The sequence below is a fragment of the Saccopteryx bilineata genome, chromosome 7, assembly GCF_036850765.1.
Source record: "Saccopteryx bilineata isolate mSacBil1 chromosome 7, mSacBil1_pri_phased_curated, whole genome shotgun sequence".
NCBI classification, from domain to species: Eukaryota; Metazoa; Chordata; class Mammalia; order Chiroptera; family Emballonuridae; genus Saccopteryx; species Saccopteryx bilineata.
Window position 1 is genome coordinate 46,648,251 of NC_089496.1, and position 17,464 is coordinate 46,665,714.

Genomic DNA, 17,464 nt, shown 5'->3' on the forward strand with positions numbered 1-17,464 from the left:
TAAGTATTAAGAACTCATTTTTTATTTGTACCAAAATATTAATCACCTATGATACCTATTTCACATTTATAGGAGTTGCAAGTATTAAAAATCTAATTACTCGTACCAAATTTTTAAGGAATATGCTTTTGAAGATTAAAGCTCAGCACTGTTAAAATTATTGTGTGAATGGCTTGCTTTGCCAAGCGCGTGCGCAATGGTGCAGTTACTAGAAAAGCAGGCAGAGTGTCCCGGCTGAGCTGAACCATTACCAAGACAAGTCTGCTGAGTGGAAGCCGGATTCCAGGCAGTTCTGTTTCTCCCCATCATTTCTTCTGTGCTGGGAACCACTCTGTTGTATACTGAAAGTGAGAATGTTTCTGTTCTAAAAAAAAAAAAAAAAAAAAAAATTAGGTATTCTTCAGTGGGGACTGTAGAGATTAGCGGCTTTCATGCATTAGGTAGAATCCTATTGCTAATCGATTAAAGTCATTCCCCAAGTTTTGCCCATCGATGCTGTTCAAAATTAACAATAGGCCGAGAATATACTGTGTCAAGTACTCTGCTAGGAACTCTCCCCAGTGTCTTCTAGTTTACTCTTCTCTACCTAACGAAGCAACTGTTATTATAATCCCATTTGGCAGAGGAGGAGAGCAAGGCTCACGGGTGTAGGAAGGGAACATCAGCCTTGGTCGTCCGTCAGTGCCATTCTGCACTTGGCACTCGGCCCAATAAGAGAGTGGACTATAGTGGGGGCGGGGGGGTACAGACACAACACTTTGCCTTGGAACATAATGAGCAAGGGATTCAGATGCTGGAATGCATAGCACAGATGTTAAGCACACTTTGAGGAAGTCTTCTAAAAATATATCCCTTGAAAGGTATGTGTTACTGGCTACAGTAATGAGTCAGGTAAACATGCAGGCAGGCTGGGATTAGCGCACTGTGCAGATGACTTTGCAGAAGAGCTGCGGCCCTGCTTCCTGGTAAGAGCATTCCTTCCCTTCTTGGGTGCTGGTGGTCCTGAGTAGAGAAGGTTCTAGCAGCAGGGTACCCTCTTCCCCAGGAGCAATAATGAGAGAGCTTTCTTTGGGTAGCTGGCAGAGACCTAAGAAGCAGGAGGATCACACTTCCTGTCATTGTCCAAGTCCCTCGGATCTACTTCCTACCTTGGACTGCGCACCAGGGTGAACCACGCCAACACTTCGGTGGAAAGGGCCATTAATGTAGGCTGACTTGGCTGGCTCTTCGGCCAGTGCCCTTGCATTGTAAAGTTATTCAGTTCTGGAAGCCTGCCAGGAAACTTCTTAGACAACGTCAAGGGAATGCTACCAAGTGAGATCTGGTTTAAGTTAGAGCTTGAGACAGTGAGACTGCTGGCAGACCCAACATTGAGAGGAAGCTGCAAAGTCCAGTGTGTGCACATGCCCCCAGCGGGCCTCTGCAGGCTGCAGACCCCTGGGAGGCAAGGATCGTGTCCAGCCTCCACCCACCCACCCAGTGGGCATTCCATTTGCACATGATGCCTAGCCTCAGACTCTTCCGGAATGGAGGACACAAATTTATTATTATCAGAGAGATGTTACCTGAAATTTCATGAACTTATTAAACTTCCCCTCCATCTGTAGCCTAATTTCTTACTTCTCTGCAAACGTTAACTCGCGGGGCTGTGCTGACACTCCTTCTGTGTGATCTTCACAGAAATCTCCAACGTGGATGAGAGGCTGGAAGCCGTCCATGAAGTGTTGATGCTGCTGCCTCCTGCCCACTATGAGACCCTCCGGTACCTAATGATCCACCTCAAGAAGTAAGTTCACACCTCCTTGACACTTTCTCTGCCTACCCTCTGCCCCCGGCAGTTGGTGCTTCAGGAAACGTTCGTCAACTTTCCTCCCCAACCCACTGAGTGAACAGACACTCCTCCAAAGTGCACAATGCCGCCTTCTCAAGGCCAGCCCCGTTTATAACTGCTAGAACATTCACTGTGGCAAGAGCTGCCCGTGACCTTCCCCTGTGTTAGTCTATGAAGCAGGGAATGTTGGGCCCTCGGGTTACAGATGATGTTGCTGAAGCTTAGGGAGCTTAAGTAACAGACACAAAGAGATGACGTGAAACCCACGTTGAAACACAGGCAGTCTGATCCAGAGCCCACACTCTGTCTTAGCCATTTGTCTACACTGCCTCCATATCTGCACCTTCCTCCCACACCAGCCCGGTGCTCTGGTTCTATTATTCCACCTTCTGCTCACTCCAGTCCCAGACTCCTGAGCCGGCCTTCCTTCTGGACGAGCGCATTCCCACCATGATCTCTTGTTTTTCTTTATGTGTGAGTCATCTATCACAGAGGAACAAATTGCCCCAAAATTTAAAGGCTTAAAACAATAAGCAGGCCCTGGCCAGTTGGCTCAGTGGTGGAGCGTCGGCCTGGCGTGCGGGAGTCCCGGGTTCGATTCCCAGCCAGGGCACACAGGAGAAGCGCCCATCTGCTTCTCCATTCCTCCCCCTCTCCTTCCTCTCTGTCTCTCTCTTCCCCTCCCGCAGCCGAGGCTCCATTGGAGCAAGGATGGCCCGGGCACTGGGGATGGCTCTGTGGCCTCTGCCTCAGGTGCTGGAATGGCTCTGGATACAACAGAGCGACCCCCCCCCAGGGGCAGAACATCGCCCTCTGGTGGGCGTGTCGGGTGGATCCCAGTCGGGCGCATGCAGGAGCCTGTCTGACTGCCTCCCCATTTCCAGCTTCGGAAAAATGAAAAAAAAAAAAACCAATAAGCAGTTATTAACTCGCAGTCTCTGTGACCAGAAATCCAGATGTGACTCAACTGGGTGCCGCTGGTGCAAGGTCTATAATGAACTGCAGTCATGCTGACATCCAGGCTGCAATCTCATCTGAAGGCTCGACTGGGAGAACATCCACTTCCAAGCTCATTCACTTGGTTGTTGGCAGAATTTGGTTCCTCTGAGGCTGTTGGATGAACAAAAAGGTCTCCCTTCCTTGCTGACTGTTCCCTGGAGGTCACCCTCAGTTCCCTGCCATGTGTGTCAACCCATAGGGAACCCAAGATGAAAAATACAGTTTTTATGTAGCTTAGTCTCAGAAGTGACATCCCATTGCTCTTGTTATATTCTACTTGTTAGAAGCAAATTACTAGAGCCTGCCCATAGGGAAGGATTTACGTAAGGGTATGAACTGCAGGAGGCAGGGATCACTGGGGGCCATCTCAGAGGGTGTCTGCCACAGAGGGCTAAAGGGAATCCCTGTGTGAGAGCATGTGAGACAGATGGAGACGTCTGGGTACTCACAGGCCACTAGAGGTTCTGGTTCCTGGCTCTTTACCTAAACAATGGATCTCTTTCCAATATCGTACATATAACAGTGAGGTCAATGAGTTGGTCTTTGAGATGCTGGATGAATCAGGGTGCTTCGATGGTGTGCCTTCTTTGATGTTTTTCAAAGATACATGGCAGCAGCCAATTCTAAGATAATATGAACCAAAAATTGTCTGTACTGACCAACTCTCAGATTCATTCAATAAGTAAAGGAAGCAAGTTGAAAATACCATCTAAACACTAGGTGCTGAGGTGGGGTTTTTTTTCCTATGTTATAAAACATATAAATACTGTTGCTCACATTCAAGTTTATTTAGCTCAGAATTCCATTTTGATTAATTCATTGAATTTAAGAAGACAAGTAATTTTTGGATAAGCATTAGACTGAGTGTCAGCAATATTTTTAATTAGCTGTGAATTTTTTCTCTCAGTGTCCAGTTGTTATAGTTCAAAGGGCAACGTATCATCATCAGGAAGATATGCTGACATGTCCCAGTTGAATCCGAAATGCCAATGACTCAGCATTTTGATTGTGGAGGGTTTGCTGGCTGTCCAATTTAGCCAGGCACAGTGCCTGACTTATGGGCAGATGTGAGCAATTTTAGTGAAGAATGTCCACTTTCCCACCTCCTTCTTAGTTTGCAATGTGAAACTGTGACAGCTGAGTTGACCTCCCTAAAATAATGCCAACTGGTTCAACTTAATTAGCTCCCAAAAAAAGTATGCAAAGCGATGACCTTCCATGCAAAAATCTAAACATGTTATACCCTGTTTTTCTCTTCTTTGGAGAATCTCCTCTCTTCTAGATCTATTATAAACACCCTAAAACACAAATTTCTTAAAGCAAATATCTGGAAGATTGTCATTTTCTTCCAGTAGAATATTCAGCCAACTTTGGAGTCTGAATTGCATTCTTAAAGGCTTTGCAGTTCCTAGCTGGATGTTGAAATGAGGATTTTCAGTTCCAACAATGACGGCTCCAGACCCCATCCTGTGGGAACTAGAAATAATGTTCAGCTGCTTTCCTGTTTGGCCACATTCCAGCCATCCTCCTGTCCCATGATAATAGCCTGGCTATTCCTAAGCTCATGGCAGCCCCATTCTACAAGTAGCCTTTCTCCTCTGGCTCCAGCCCTGACAGCAGAGGGAGAATCTGCCCTCCACTTCCTGCTTGCCAGCTTCCAGACCAGAAGGAGGCAGTAAGAGCAAAAATGACTTCCACACCAGCCTAGACTGAAATCTGTTGTGCGCTGTGGGTCAGCTACTCACCTGCTCCACAAACCAATGTTCTCTCAGTGACAGTTTCACATGGATGTAGGAAGAAAGACTCGTTTTGTAATTTTAAAGATTGTGTCTCTACCAGATTCACTTAATAATTCCCTTGCACCGGCTGAGGCAATGTCCACGATCTAAAAAGGAAACAAACAAATCAGAAAATTACCTTTCAAAAATACATTTCTGTAATTCTGATTCTCAATTTTCTTTGGCAGTTTCCCAAACCAGAGAAGTTCGGTAGGGGGGAGGGGGGGAATATATATAATATAACGTAAAATAATTTGGGTGTGTATGTATATATATAATTTGGGTGTGTATACATACACACCCAAATTATATATATACATACACGTAAAATAATTTGGGTGTGTATGTATATATATATATATATATATATACATACACACACAATCAGTATATAAATTTGTCTGCAAGTCAATGTGATGTCTCTGTGTATATGTTTGCTCTGCAGGGTGACTCTGAATGAAAAGGACAATTTCATGAACGCTGAGAACCTGGGGATCGTGTTTGGGCCCACCCTGATGCGGCCCCCCGAGGACAGCATGCTCACGACCCTCCATGACATGCGGTACCAAAAGCTGATCGTGCAGATTTTAATAGAAAACGAGGATGTTTTGTTCTAATCCACCAGGCAAATGTGCTGAATGGCCCCAGCTCCATGGAAGTTCATAAGGCTAAAAGAAATAAAAGCTATTTCTTACACTTGATTTGTTTTCCAAACAAGTGACAGAATTTCCCAGACTGCGATGGATGGCCATGTCGGCTCCTGTGTCTCATAGACACCTCCTGCACGTGAGAACAGCAAGGGCGAGGGTCAGAAAAAGCCCTCCCCGGGGTCTTTGCTGTGCCTCATATGTATGTCTGTTTTGCTGGAAGAGTGATTAATAAATCTTTCTTTAACTTATTAAAACAAACAAACAAAAAAAACAATGTAGACCTTTAAACTGCAGGCCTACCGGTAATAAAAGGGAATTTAATTCATAGAGGTACTTGATACAGTTACACATTTTCCACTTAACAAAAAGAAGACAATTCTGTATGTTAAATGTTAAAGGAAACTTATATTGTAAAATGGATTTTTTTATTTTAGCTGCAAGAATGTTACTTTATTTTAACAAATAGAACTCAATGCAGTGCATTGATTATGACCCCTGTGTACCTTGTCCCGCCTTCTTGCTGTGATCCCTGGAAAAGTTTACCATGAATGCAGTATTATCTTGACATACCTCTGTCCTTATCAGTGCTTTTCAATGAAATTTCACCTGCCACCCGTGTCCCTGCTTTTGATGGTTTTTGCTGTTAAGCGCTGGCATTATTGCTGTCGTATGGTGTATGTTTATAACAATTGTAGAATGGTCCGGAACATTCCCAAATTTTCTTTCCATGAACATTTTGTGAAGTCCCAATGTCTATTTGGAATTGGTCATCGTCTTTCTACATCATGTGTGTATATCCTAGAACGTGCAGAACATGGTCATTTTACGTAAAATAATTTGGGAACATCGGTTGTATCTGGGCTGTATAAAAAGTTAGCATTTTTTTTTCTATTTTCATTTTAGGCAGGCACTCTGGATTTGTCTGTTAATGCCAAGTTGTACCTTTGCTGCATTTCTGTCTGTATTTGTGAAAAGTGAATCTGCAGAGTAGTTATTGATTTTTTAAATTTTTGTTTTATAAACAAGCCTATTTTTAAAAGCAAGAATGAATAAGTTGGGTTTTTATGACTATTTGTCTTTGGTAAAGTAGCTGTTATGGATAACTTAATATGGTTTTTATTACTACAATTCTGATGGGTTATATTTATCTTCGCATGAGCTTTTCACACCAAGATTTCTCTATTTTGTAGCATAGGCACAATATTTCAAACATCAAAAACTGTCAATCTAGATTTTCTTTTTTTTTTTTTTTCAGTCCAACTGCCATGTCTTTTCCCTCTGATTGTCTGAGATGATATATGTAATTACTCACTAGTCTTGCTTTGGAGCGACCAGCAGAAAACGACTGGGTGACAAAGGGGTTGAAAGGAGGAGGGCGGGGCAAGCGTCAAGTCCCAAGGGCTCTGCGGATGGACTCCATTGGCACGTGGAGGTCCGCGCTTCTGCTTGGTCCCGGCTGTTATGGTTCCTCCCGGCTGTACAGATTTGTTTGTTGTAGCTGATGTTCTTCTTGATACTGTCAAAGATTATCTGGAAATGATTTTATTTTGTGAAGTGAACGATACTTTGTAATTTATGATAGTGTAAATGGAAGGAAAGGCATTAAATGTATTAAATTCTCCTGTCGAATCATTTTGGAGTACGCAAAGAAATCGCTATTGGGGAAGTGGGGGGGGGGGCTGGGAGAGAGACTATTCTGGGAATATGGCTCCCAGGTGAATTTTGACAATGAAGTTTCTATTCTCATCAACACACAATGAGAACATAAATGTCCCACTGAGCCCCCACCCGCATCCCCACCGAGCCCCCACCCGCGTCCCCACCGGCTTCCTCCTGCAGAGCCTGCTGGAGTGGAAACCCTAACGCCCCCCTGCACATCCTATAGGACCACTGCATTGATGTTCACTGAGAGGTATGCTCTTTAGAGTAAAGCACGCTGGGCCACTTGCAGAACAGAACAAAAGTGTTGGAACCGGAAAGACTCAAGTTCAAACTCCAGCTCTGCCTGTTACCCACTGTATGCAATGACCTTGGGAATGAATTAGCTCCTCTGAAAAACCAGGGAAACTATTCTGACTGTAGATGAAATGATGACCTAAAGTAAGTAGTGGTAGTTATTTCTTATTACTGTCATTATTTTAAGAGTGAAGACTTGGGAGGAGAAAGGCTATAACACGGGGGTGGGGAAGGAAGAAGCAGAAGAGGAGAAGGATTTGTCCCAGGTTAAATCCAAGTCCTGGTAATTACAGGGGGTATTATAACCGGCCTCTATAATGTGTAATGAGGTTCACTTGACTCCTTCTCTTGAACATGATGAGAACACCTGATCCCTTCGAGCTTGCTTCAGTCTCAAACCTGCTCACCCAGGCCTATCTCCCCCACCATCTGGCAGCCTGACGGGGCTCCTCTTACCTGGTGTGCAATTCCTGCCATCAGAATAACTCTAGTAGTGAGACCCGAGGGGTCGGCATTGTTCTTGTAAACCCGCTGAGAATTGTCCACAAGTGGATTGTGGGAACTAGGACCATAGCGGGAGGGGGGGTGCCAGAGAGGCGGGGGGGAGGACCGTTTTCTTTTCCTCGTTAACATAAATGAGCACCTGGTCTCCACCCCTGGAGAGGGGCTGGCGCGGAATGTCAGGCTCAGGGCAGAGGGAGGGGCGGGGGCGGGGGGAGAACACAGGCGAGCATGTCCCACACAGGTGAAGTCTTGCCCGGCCGGCCGTGCTGACTCCTGCTGCAGACCCAACTTGGTCTACAGATTCTCAAGCCCTCTCAACCCCCAAATGTATATTCAATCTTTTGATTTTAAAAGTATAGTGTCTATTTCATCGGGTACTTATGGACGGGCCAGACAGTGTGAACACTTGGAATCAAGGGAGAGGCCTATGTCACTGAGAGAATTAGAGCCTAAGTCTAGTCAGGCTGGAGAGAGAAGCTGTACCTATTAAAACATTTAGGACCCTAACAGAAAGAGGAGGAGTGCTACTAATGTTTTTTGTTTCGATTTTTTAAACGTGTCCATTGATGTGAGGGGAGGGGAAAGGGAGAGAAAGAGAGAAGCATGAACCCCATTGTTCTACCTAGTTGTTTTATTTAGTTGTGCATTCATTGATTGCCTTTTGTATGTGCCCTGACCTGGGATAGAACTCACCACCTCAGCATGCAGGGACGATGCTTTATCCTCACTGGTTTCCCATCTCACTCATAATAAAAGGCAGTCTTTACAGCAGCATGGGAAGCTTACATCCATGACTGCTCTGGGTCCCCATAAGATTGTTCTCCTCCCACCGTCAGCCACACTCACTGCATTTCCGCCTCACACATGCTCGGCACTCTCTTGCCTTGGAGAGTCTTAGCAATGGCTCTTCTCTCTGCCCCATTTATCCTCAGGGCTCCCTTTCCTTCTGCCTTCCGGTCTGTGAGGGATTCAGTTTCTCCGCATCCGCACCAGCATTTGGTGTTGTCGTTATTTTCCATGTTAGCCATTCTGAGAAGTGCACGTGGCTTTCTCATTATGGTTCTCGTTTGCATTTCACTAATGGTTAGTGTTGTTGGTCATCTTTTTATATTCTCATCTGTCATCTGGATCTCCCCTTTAATGAGACAGGTGTTCACATGTCTTTTGTCCATTTCATAACTGAATTGTTTTTACTGTTGGATTTTGAGAGTCCTTTATATACTGCAGGTATCAAGCCTTGGTCGGTATAGGGTTTGCAAATATTTCCTAGTCTGTAGCTTGTCTTTGTATCTTCTTACCAGAATCTTCTTCGGCGCAAAGGTTATGTTTTAGTTTTTTTTTGTTTGTTTGTTTTTTTCATTTTTCTGAAGCTGGAAACAGGGAGAGACAGTCAGACAGACTCCCGCATGCGCCCGACCGGGATCCACCCGGCCCGCCCACCAGGGGCGGTGCTCTGCCCCCCAGGGGGCGATGCTCTGCCCATCCTGGGCGTCGCCATATTGCGACCAGAGCCACTCTAGCGCCTGAGGCAGAGGCCACAGAGCCATGCCCAGCGCCCGGGCCATCTCTGCTCCAATGGAGCCTTGGCTGCGGGAGGGGAAGAGAGAGACAGAGAGGAAGGAGGGGGTGGGGGTGGAGAAGCAAATGGGCGCTTCTCCTGTGTGCCCTGGCCGGGAATCGAACCCGGGTCCTCCGCACGCTAGGCCGACGCTCTACCGCTGAGCCAACCGGCCAGGGCAATGTTTTAGTTTTGATGAAGTCCAACTTAATAATCTTTTCTTGTCTGAATTATGCTTTTAACCATGTCTAAGAATGCTTCATCTAGTCCTTGGTCTTAAAGACAGTCTATATTTTATTCTAAAAGTTTTATCGTTTTGCATTTAAAACCCACGACCCATTATAAATTACTTGCAGTATATTGTGTGTTTAGGTCAAGGTTGATTTCGTGCCTCCGGATGTCATACTGTCTCGGGGGGAGGCAAAGGCACTCCCTGGAATCAGGGTAAAAGGAGCCCCCAGGAGGACAGCCGTGTGCTAGGCGTGGCGCCCCCGCTGTCCAGACTGGAACTCTGTGACTAAAGCGACAGCCGTGTTGAGGACGGCCGTCACCGTGCTTTCTGCTGCCACACCATCAGACAACATGTCCACCAAAACACACACATCCGTGGAGAAGGAGGAGACTCCAAATCCAGGACATAGGGACTCCAACCCCAGGTGTCCCCCCGGGGGAGACCAGAGAGAAACCGTACGTATTGAAGGAGAAGGTATGCCCGGAGTGATAATTCTAGGAAAGCCAAAGTGGAATACATATATTCCTGACACGATTAACCTTGTAAAGAGTGTGCCGAGAATCCACTGGGAGGTGTAGAAAACAATACGGACACAGGCACAATAATAAAGCACGCAATGGCCAATTAAACACAGGCGCTAAGAAGATGCTGGTGGGAATACTGAGGAGGAAAGGCAGGGGGCATGGGAGCACAGGAGCCCTGAATCCGCAGGTGCCATAACAGGAAATGAACAGACCTTTTCTGATATTGACAAATCAAAAGAGAGTGCGATACACATATTATTTAGAATTCTGGAGTTGTGTAAATGCCAGGAATAAAAACCCAAACTGGTTGAAAGTGGTTGGGGCGGACTGAGGGAAGGAACGTGGTAAGAAACCTCTGTCATTTGCTGTAAGTCCAGTATTAACATTTGACTTTTAAACTATGTGCAGATGTTACTTTAATAAAATAGAAACTAATTTTTGGAAGAATAATAAAAAAGAGAGAAAGAAATGGTGCCCTGTTGTCTAAAACAGCAGAAGCATGATGCTCCTGTCTTCTCCTTCCTTCGATTCTGACTCAGGGATGCAGGATGCAGGTACTATATTAAGATTCCAGAAACTAATGGGACAGCACACATTAAACATATTCCTTGGCTTGCACCCCAGTCTGGTAGTGACCTTTCTTCTAAGGATCTTGTCTTATGGTTTGTTGATCCTTTTGCTGGTAACAGTAAGCTTCACTGAGCACATTTCCTCCTCTAATGACGGGTAATGTAATTTTGTGTTGAAAGAATGAAGTGCGTTCTTGAATCACATACAGAAAACTTCTGCTTGATTTAATTTGATCATTAAGTGTGTTCCTGAAAAAAAAATTAGATTCATAGCAAACTGTTGTGCATTAAATACACTCCAGTATATATTTACATTATACAATAATGTAATAAAACCTGGGGGAATAAAACCTGGTCCCAACCAACAATAATGACAGGGATCTTTAAGACTCTTGACCATTACTTTAAAAAAAAAAAAAAAAAAAAAGCACTGGGAAGTGATTAATTTGTAGAGTTTGGTCACATAATTTTCCCACACAGTCAATGAAAGAAACTAGTCAATAACATTTACTGAGCACCTATTATGCATCAGGCACAGTGCTAGGGACTTCAATAAATGTATTGTCTACTTTAATCTTGGCAACCACCCAGAGAGGTAGATAGTATTTTCCCCACTTTACATTTAAGGAAACCAGAGCCTAAAGCTATTAAGTAATTTTCCCAAAGCCAAGCAGTTAGTAATTCAAACCAACCTTCAAGTCTTTTCACAAGAAATGTATTACAGTCTCCCAATGTTAATTCAAGCTTTGAGTGCTCTGTGATTCCACGGGGCTTTAATACTAGAAAAGTAGGTTTATAGCTGTTTATACAGAAAATAATACAATAACTAGTCAATAATAAAAGAATTAACTGTTGTGCATACTCCAACTGTAAACCAACTTTCGCCCCACCCTTAAGCAACCTCATATGCTTTTGCATTATTCTAAGGGATAAACTTAGAAAACAATGCATAGAGTTATTAAATTATGACTATCTCTTTTGATGCAATAGCCTTGATACCAAAAAACATTTATTGACCTAATAATTAACTAAAAAGCAATATGAGAGTCAAATTATCTGTATTAGAAGAACACCCTGTTAGAGGCAGAATAACTCAAACCAAATCAAAATAACTCCACCCCCTATTGTCCTGTGACCTTGGAGAAACTGTTCCAGCTTTCTACGATAAAAGTGTAGGACTTATAGGATCTCCCTCTCCAGGTTGCTCTGCCATTACAAAAGAGGAAAGAACATTATACACTTTTGAATAAACTCATAGTCAACTAAAAAGACCATGGTAAGAACTTTTTATTTGCCATTACTGTAAAAGTTTTATAGCCACGAGTGAGCAGTTTCCTTCACTACATACATGAAACTGCAACACTAATAGAGTGCACTGTGAAGGGTTTCTTTTGTGTTATCACTGATCAGAGCTGAGTTCCAAAATTTAGGGGCACTTCCCCTGGCAGCCTGGGACTTAAATAAGGAGCTATTTCTTACAGATTTCAAACTCTGTTAAGTTTGACATTGGCCATGCTGTAGGTGACAAAATCAAAAGATTCACTTTCGGCATCATGTTACCCGACCATCAGATATCCACCTTCCACCTGAAGTCATGTGACACAGAGAGCTGACAAATGGACACACCACAAAAGAGAAACATAGAACCTGGCAAATGGAGCAGAACCAAGCCAACCCTAGGAAAAGGGAAATTAACAATCGCAGATGGCAGGTCACCTTTAGAAGGAGCCGGTTTACCCCAACCCTGACCTGGAGCCAGGTGACGGAGCCAGAGAACATTACCTCGGAGGGTTAACACATGACTGGTATTTACATCAATGATTTTCTAACAAACAGTAACGTGGAAGCGTCCTTGTTTCCTGAGGGAGTCAAGATGTGCCGTGGAGTTTGTCCGAGATGCCACGTCCTCCTCCTCTAGATCATTCATTTACTTTCTCAGGAGAATATTTAATAAAATCTTGGCAGCCATCCTCTGGCAGGACACTACTCCTCTCCATTCACTACCACCTCACTCCGTCTCCTTCAAATATAGTGTTCTTCCAATGCTGAAACCACCAAAACAAAAGCGTAGCGGATGATTTGGTTCACCTACTAGTTCCCGTCTCAGAATGAAAGAAAATCAGGCTATTATGACACGTAATGATGAGTCAAAATTTTATTTCATTGCCACTTTTATTACATTTCTTTTTACAAGTCAGATTTATTACAAACAACAAAGCATTCATATTTGTGCATTTGGATGGCCATTTATTCAACAATATTGAGAGCTATTATTGCTGGGCAATATGCCAGGTCCTGAAGATTCATTAGAGACATGTCCTAGTGCTCATGGAGCAACATGCAGCACAATGATTAGTTAGATCCCTGCACTCTGGAACCAGTTTTCCTGGGGTCACATGCTGGCTCTGATACTTATCAGCTGGGTGACCTTGGGCAAGTAACTTAAGTTTGTAATGTCTCAGTTACCTCATCTATAATAATAGTGCCTATTTCATAAGGCTTTCAGGAGGATTAAATGATTTAATATTTATAAAGCAATCAGAACTGTATATGGTCCATAGGAAGAGTTATGTTGTAAAGGATCATTAAATAACATGGGATTTATTTTCTAGTGAGGAAACCAAGCAGTGAACAAATCAAGAAAAAAATATATAGGCTAGTTAAGGGGACAAACACCAAGCAAACAATTTGCAATATAAAACACACCCGTTCCTGCCAGGGGCAGGCTGAACTATTTGGATGACAATGTCCTGCTTTTGAAAATCCTTTTTCAAGTAAGTCACTTTTGTCTTAGGCCTTAAATTTTTTTTACAAATAATTTTTTTTTTTTGTATTTTTCTGAAGCTGGAAACGGGGAGAGACAGTCAGACAGACTCCCGCATGCGGCCGACCGGGATCCACCCGGCATGCCCACCAGGGGCGATGCTCTGCCCACCAGGGGGCAATGCTCTGCCCCTCCGGGGCGTCGCTCTGCCGCGACCAGAGCCACTCTAGCACCTGGGGCAGAGGCCAAGGAGCCATCCCCAGCGCCCGGGCCATCTTTGCTCCAATGGAGCCTTGGCTGCGGGAGGGGAAGAGAGAGAAACAGAGAGGAAGGAGGGGGGTGTGGAGAAGCAAATGGGCACTTCTCCTGTGTGCCCTGGCCGGGAATCGAACCCGGGTCCCCCGCACGCCAGGCTGACGCTCTACCGCTGAGCCAACCGGCCAGGGACTACAAATAATTTTTAAGAAAAATGAAGAACATATAATAATACCCAAGAATGACAAGGAACGAGACCACATGCCATCATCCTTAGCATATTGGTATTTATTTCCATGCCTGTCGCCTCACAGTTGCAAGATGGCTGCAGCAACACCAGACATCACATCCTCAAGGGTATAGCAAGAGATTCTTCTTCTCTCAGAAGGCTCTGTCCTTTATCCAGGGAAGAAACATTTCCTGAAGTCTTCCTTATAATACCTAGTTACAAGGAAGGTTATGGAAGTATCTCCCTCTTAAGCCTCTAGTTCAAACCAGGCTCCTCATTTGTATGAAGTAATAAAATAGTGTTCTGTGGTTTCTACCTCTGAAATCTCTTTTGGATGCATCCAATTCTCCTTGGCTCACCAGCGCGGCACCACTCTGACACATACCACTCAACTATCCCACCTGAACTACTCCAACAGTTCCTCACTGGTTTCCCTATAGCCCCACCTTCTCCCCTTCTTGACAGCTACAGTAACATTTTAAATGTCAACCCTGTCATGTCACTCACTCTTCAATAGATTATTTTTAAAAATCCTAGCATGACCAACAAGATGCTGGGTGGTCTGGTCGTAACAGCCCTCGCCCTTCCAGCTTCATATCTTGCAGTGCTTAGGTTGACTCTGCACTCAGATGACACTGGCCTTTTCTCTGCTCCTCACAAATCCTAAACTCCTTCGTACCACGAGGCTCCTGCCCACACTATTCCCTCTGTGTGGAATGCTCACCTACTCTCTGCCTTCCCAGTCCCTTCTGCCTAATTTTCCCTTTGTTTTCACATCTCCATTTAAATTTTACTGCATGCAAGGGTCATTTGTAAGGTTAGTTATCATTAATTTAACAAAACATAACCGAAATATCAAAGTTATTAAATATAAATTGAAGGAATGGGAAAAATTTTTATTTCAGCAGTTAATAGATGATCATTTATTAAGAAAACGCTGGCCCCTGGCCCTGACCGGTTGGCTCAGTGGTAGAGCGTCAGCCTGGTGTGTGGGAGTCCCGGGTTTGATTCCCAGCCAGGGCACACAGGAGAAGCGCCCATCTGCTTCTCCACCCCTCCCCCTCTCCTTCCTCTCTGTCTCTCTCTTCCCCTCTCGCAGCCAAGGCTTCAATGGATCAAAGATGGCCTGAGCGCTGAGGATGGCTCTGTGGCCTCTGCCTCAGGGGCTAGAATGGCTCTGATTGTGGCAGAGCATCACCCCCTGGTGGGCATGCCAGGTGGATCCCGGTAGGGCACATGCAGGAGTCTGTCTGACTGCCTCCCTGTTTCCAACCTCAGAAAAATACAACAAAAAAAAAAAAGAAGAAGAAAGAAAAAGAAAATGCTGGCCCCAAACTGAATATAGCAAAGTTATACTTTATTTGATCAATCCAGTTAGACTTAAAATAGGGAGTGACTTTTGAATTTTTAAAATACGATGTTGGCCCTGGCCGGTTGGCTCAGTGGTAGAGCGTCAGCCTGGCGTACAGAAGTCCCGGGTTCGATTCCCGGCCAGGGCACACAGGAGAAGCGTTCATCTGCTTCTCCACCCCTCCCCCTCTCCTTCCTCTCTGTCTCTCTCTTCCCCTCCCACAGTGGAGGCTCCATTGGAGCAAAGATGGCCCGGGCGCTGGGGATGGCTCCTTGGCCTCTGCCCCAGGCGCTAGAGTGGCTCTGGTCGCAACAGAGCGACGCCCCGGAGGGGCAGAGCATCGCCCCTTGGTGGGCAGAGCATCGCCCCCTGCTGGGCGTGCCGGGTGGATCCCGGTCGGGCGCATGCGGGAGTCTGTCTGACTGTCTCTCCCGGTTTCTAGCTTCAGAAAAATACAAAAAATAATAATAATAATAAAATAAAATACGATGTTAAAGGGATGTCTGGCAGGAAAAAAAAAATCACATTTGCTTAAGCAGGTGTAGCGGAATCAAGCCAATACAGGGAGCATGGTGCGATCTAGGAGGTCAATCAAGGATGAGGGAATAAAATACGGAGGCAGGGACAAGTGAGAAATGGACTGAAGCACAGGAATTAAGCTTAGATTTGATATCTGTGTGTAATTTATATGAAGTTCACTGTGATATGTAGTAGGATCATATTAAGAAATTAAGGGGAAAAAAAGAGAAAAGAAAATGCTGGCCCCTTGGTTAAGTGACAGTAGATGAGGACCCAGGAATTTGGTGGTATGAATTTTTCCCCCTAAATGTCTTCATTCTTTCACCCATTGGACCAGCAATGTAGCAACCCAGCTCCACAAGGTCCTAGGATGATGGTTCCTCCGCCCAGGGCCTTCCCTCCTTGGTCCACTGTCTTCATCCATCATGAGACGGCACTACAATGACTTGTCCCATCTTTCCCTCCCAGCTGGCAGCCGGGCTCTGTCCAGTCCTGGGGCTGGCACGGAACATTTATTCTCTAAGATGAATCTCACTTTCCAATACACACTGTTGTGAACGCCATTTAAAAAGCCAAGAATGCTAAACTAAGAAGTTACCAATACAAAGTATTCATATTTTTATCCCATGCTATGCATTGAAATTCTCCATACACATTTCTTTTTTACCGATTCTATGCCTTTCACTCCTTTTGCACTTCAGAAAGTCCCCAGAACAAAGATACGCAGATGTCAGTTACTCTATACTCAGCTTTCAGAGAAATTACAAGGGAGCTCAAGGAACGTCAAAATAGTTTGTTGGTGGGGAAGGGTTTGAGGGGGGGAGCATCCTGGAAGATGAACCAGCCTGCACGGCGGCCTTCATTCGTGAAAATGCCCTATGTCAATACCTTTCTGCTCAACAAATAAAAAATAAGCGACATGTGACCAAGAGCAAAAGCCACTTGAACCATGATGTAACTCACTGGCCGGCTTTCTGCAGCGGCCCTGGGCTGGATCTGCGTTCCCAAGGTGGGGTGGCTGCGCTCTGGGCTTCCAGACTTGAGGGATGTCACATACGGCAGTCGTGTTAAGAGCTCAAGGCAATGCGTTGAGGTATCAATATAAACGAGCTGGCTAGAACTCTGGAAGCTGAGTGCAGATTCCATCCTGCCTCCTCCCAGCCTTGCAACTCTGGGCAACCGCTGAACCTCTCAGCGCTAGGGTCTTCCTGCCTGTCGAGTGAGGATAATAAGAGTGCCTGCCTCCTAGGGTTGAGTAATAAGTGAGTTAATCCACACAAGAGCCCGGAACAGCGCCTGGCTGGCGCACAGCGAAACTGCTAATATCACAGCCTTTCAACTAAGAGCGCAGCATTCTACCTGGATATTAAAACAGCGCCTTTGAGCTAACAAAACTTGTGATTGGAGCTGGGTGGTCGTAGCTGGGTAGAAATCAGGGTAGGGGCATATTAATTTCTTAATATGAGGCGGCATTTATCCGCCGGAGCCCGCATACAGCCGCGGTTTCCTAGCCTCCTGTCCACTCCGGACTCTTCTTCAAGGAGTCGGACCGGCGAGCGGCGCCGGACAGCCTTCTCCAATCATACACCCCCAGGCTGGCGCCACGCCTGCGACCTGGTCCAATCTCGTCTCGTGGAGGGTGGAAACGCGAAGTTCCTACCTGCACCTGTGGCCGCAGTGGCCGCCTCCTGGGTTTTGTTGTGTGTGGTTGTTTTTTTTTCTTCTTCTTCCGTCCCGCTGCCCCG

At 45.2% G+C, this 17,464-nt stretch overlaps 1 protein-coding gene and 1 long non-coding RNA gene across 3 annotated transcripts in view; one reads left to right on the forward strand and one right to left on the reverse strand.

Annotated features, from left to right (window-relative positions):
• The window catches only part of CHN2 (chimerin 2), a 235,154-nt gene extending 228,279 nt beyond the window's left edge, over positions 1 to 6,875 (forward strand). For both annotated transcript variants that reach the window (XM_066238512.1, XM_066238511.1), the window contains 2 exons: positions 1,681 to 1,786; positions 5,054 to 6,875. In XM_066238512.1, the coding sequence (XP_066094609.1) occupies positions 1,681 to 1,786; positions 5,054 to 5,225 (278 nt within the window). In that variant the 3' untranslated portion in view covers positions 5,226 to 6,875. The remainder of the gene's footprint in view (positions 1 to 1,680; positions 1,787 to 5,053) is intronic.
• Positions 46 to 17,442, reverse strand: LOC136310223 (uncharacterized). The gene is made up of 3 exons (XR_010726532.1): positions 17,380 to 17,442; positions 4,576 to 4,715; positions 46 to 364 (listed from the first exon to the last, which is right to left on the reverse strand). It is a non-coding gene; the product is annotated as an uncharacterized lncRNA (long non-coding RNA).
• Positions 17,443 to 17,464: the final 22 nt, after the last annotated feature.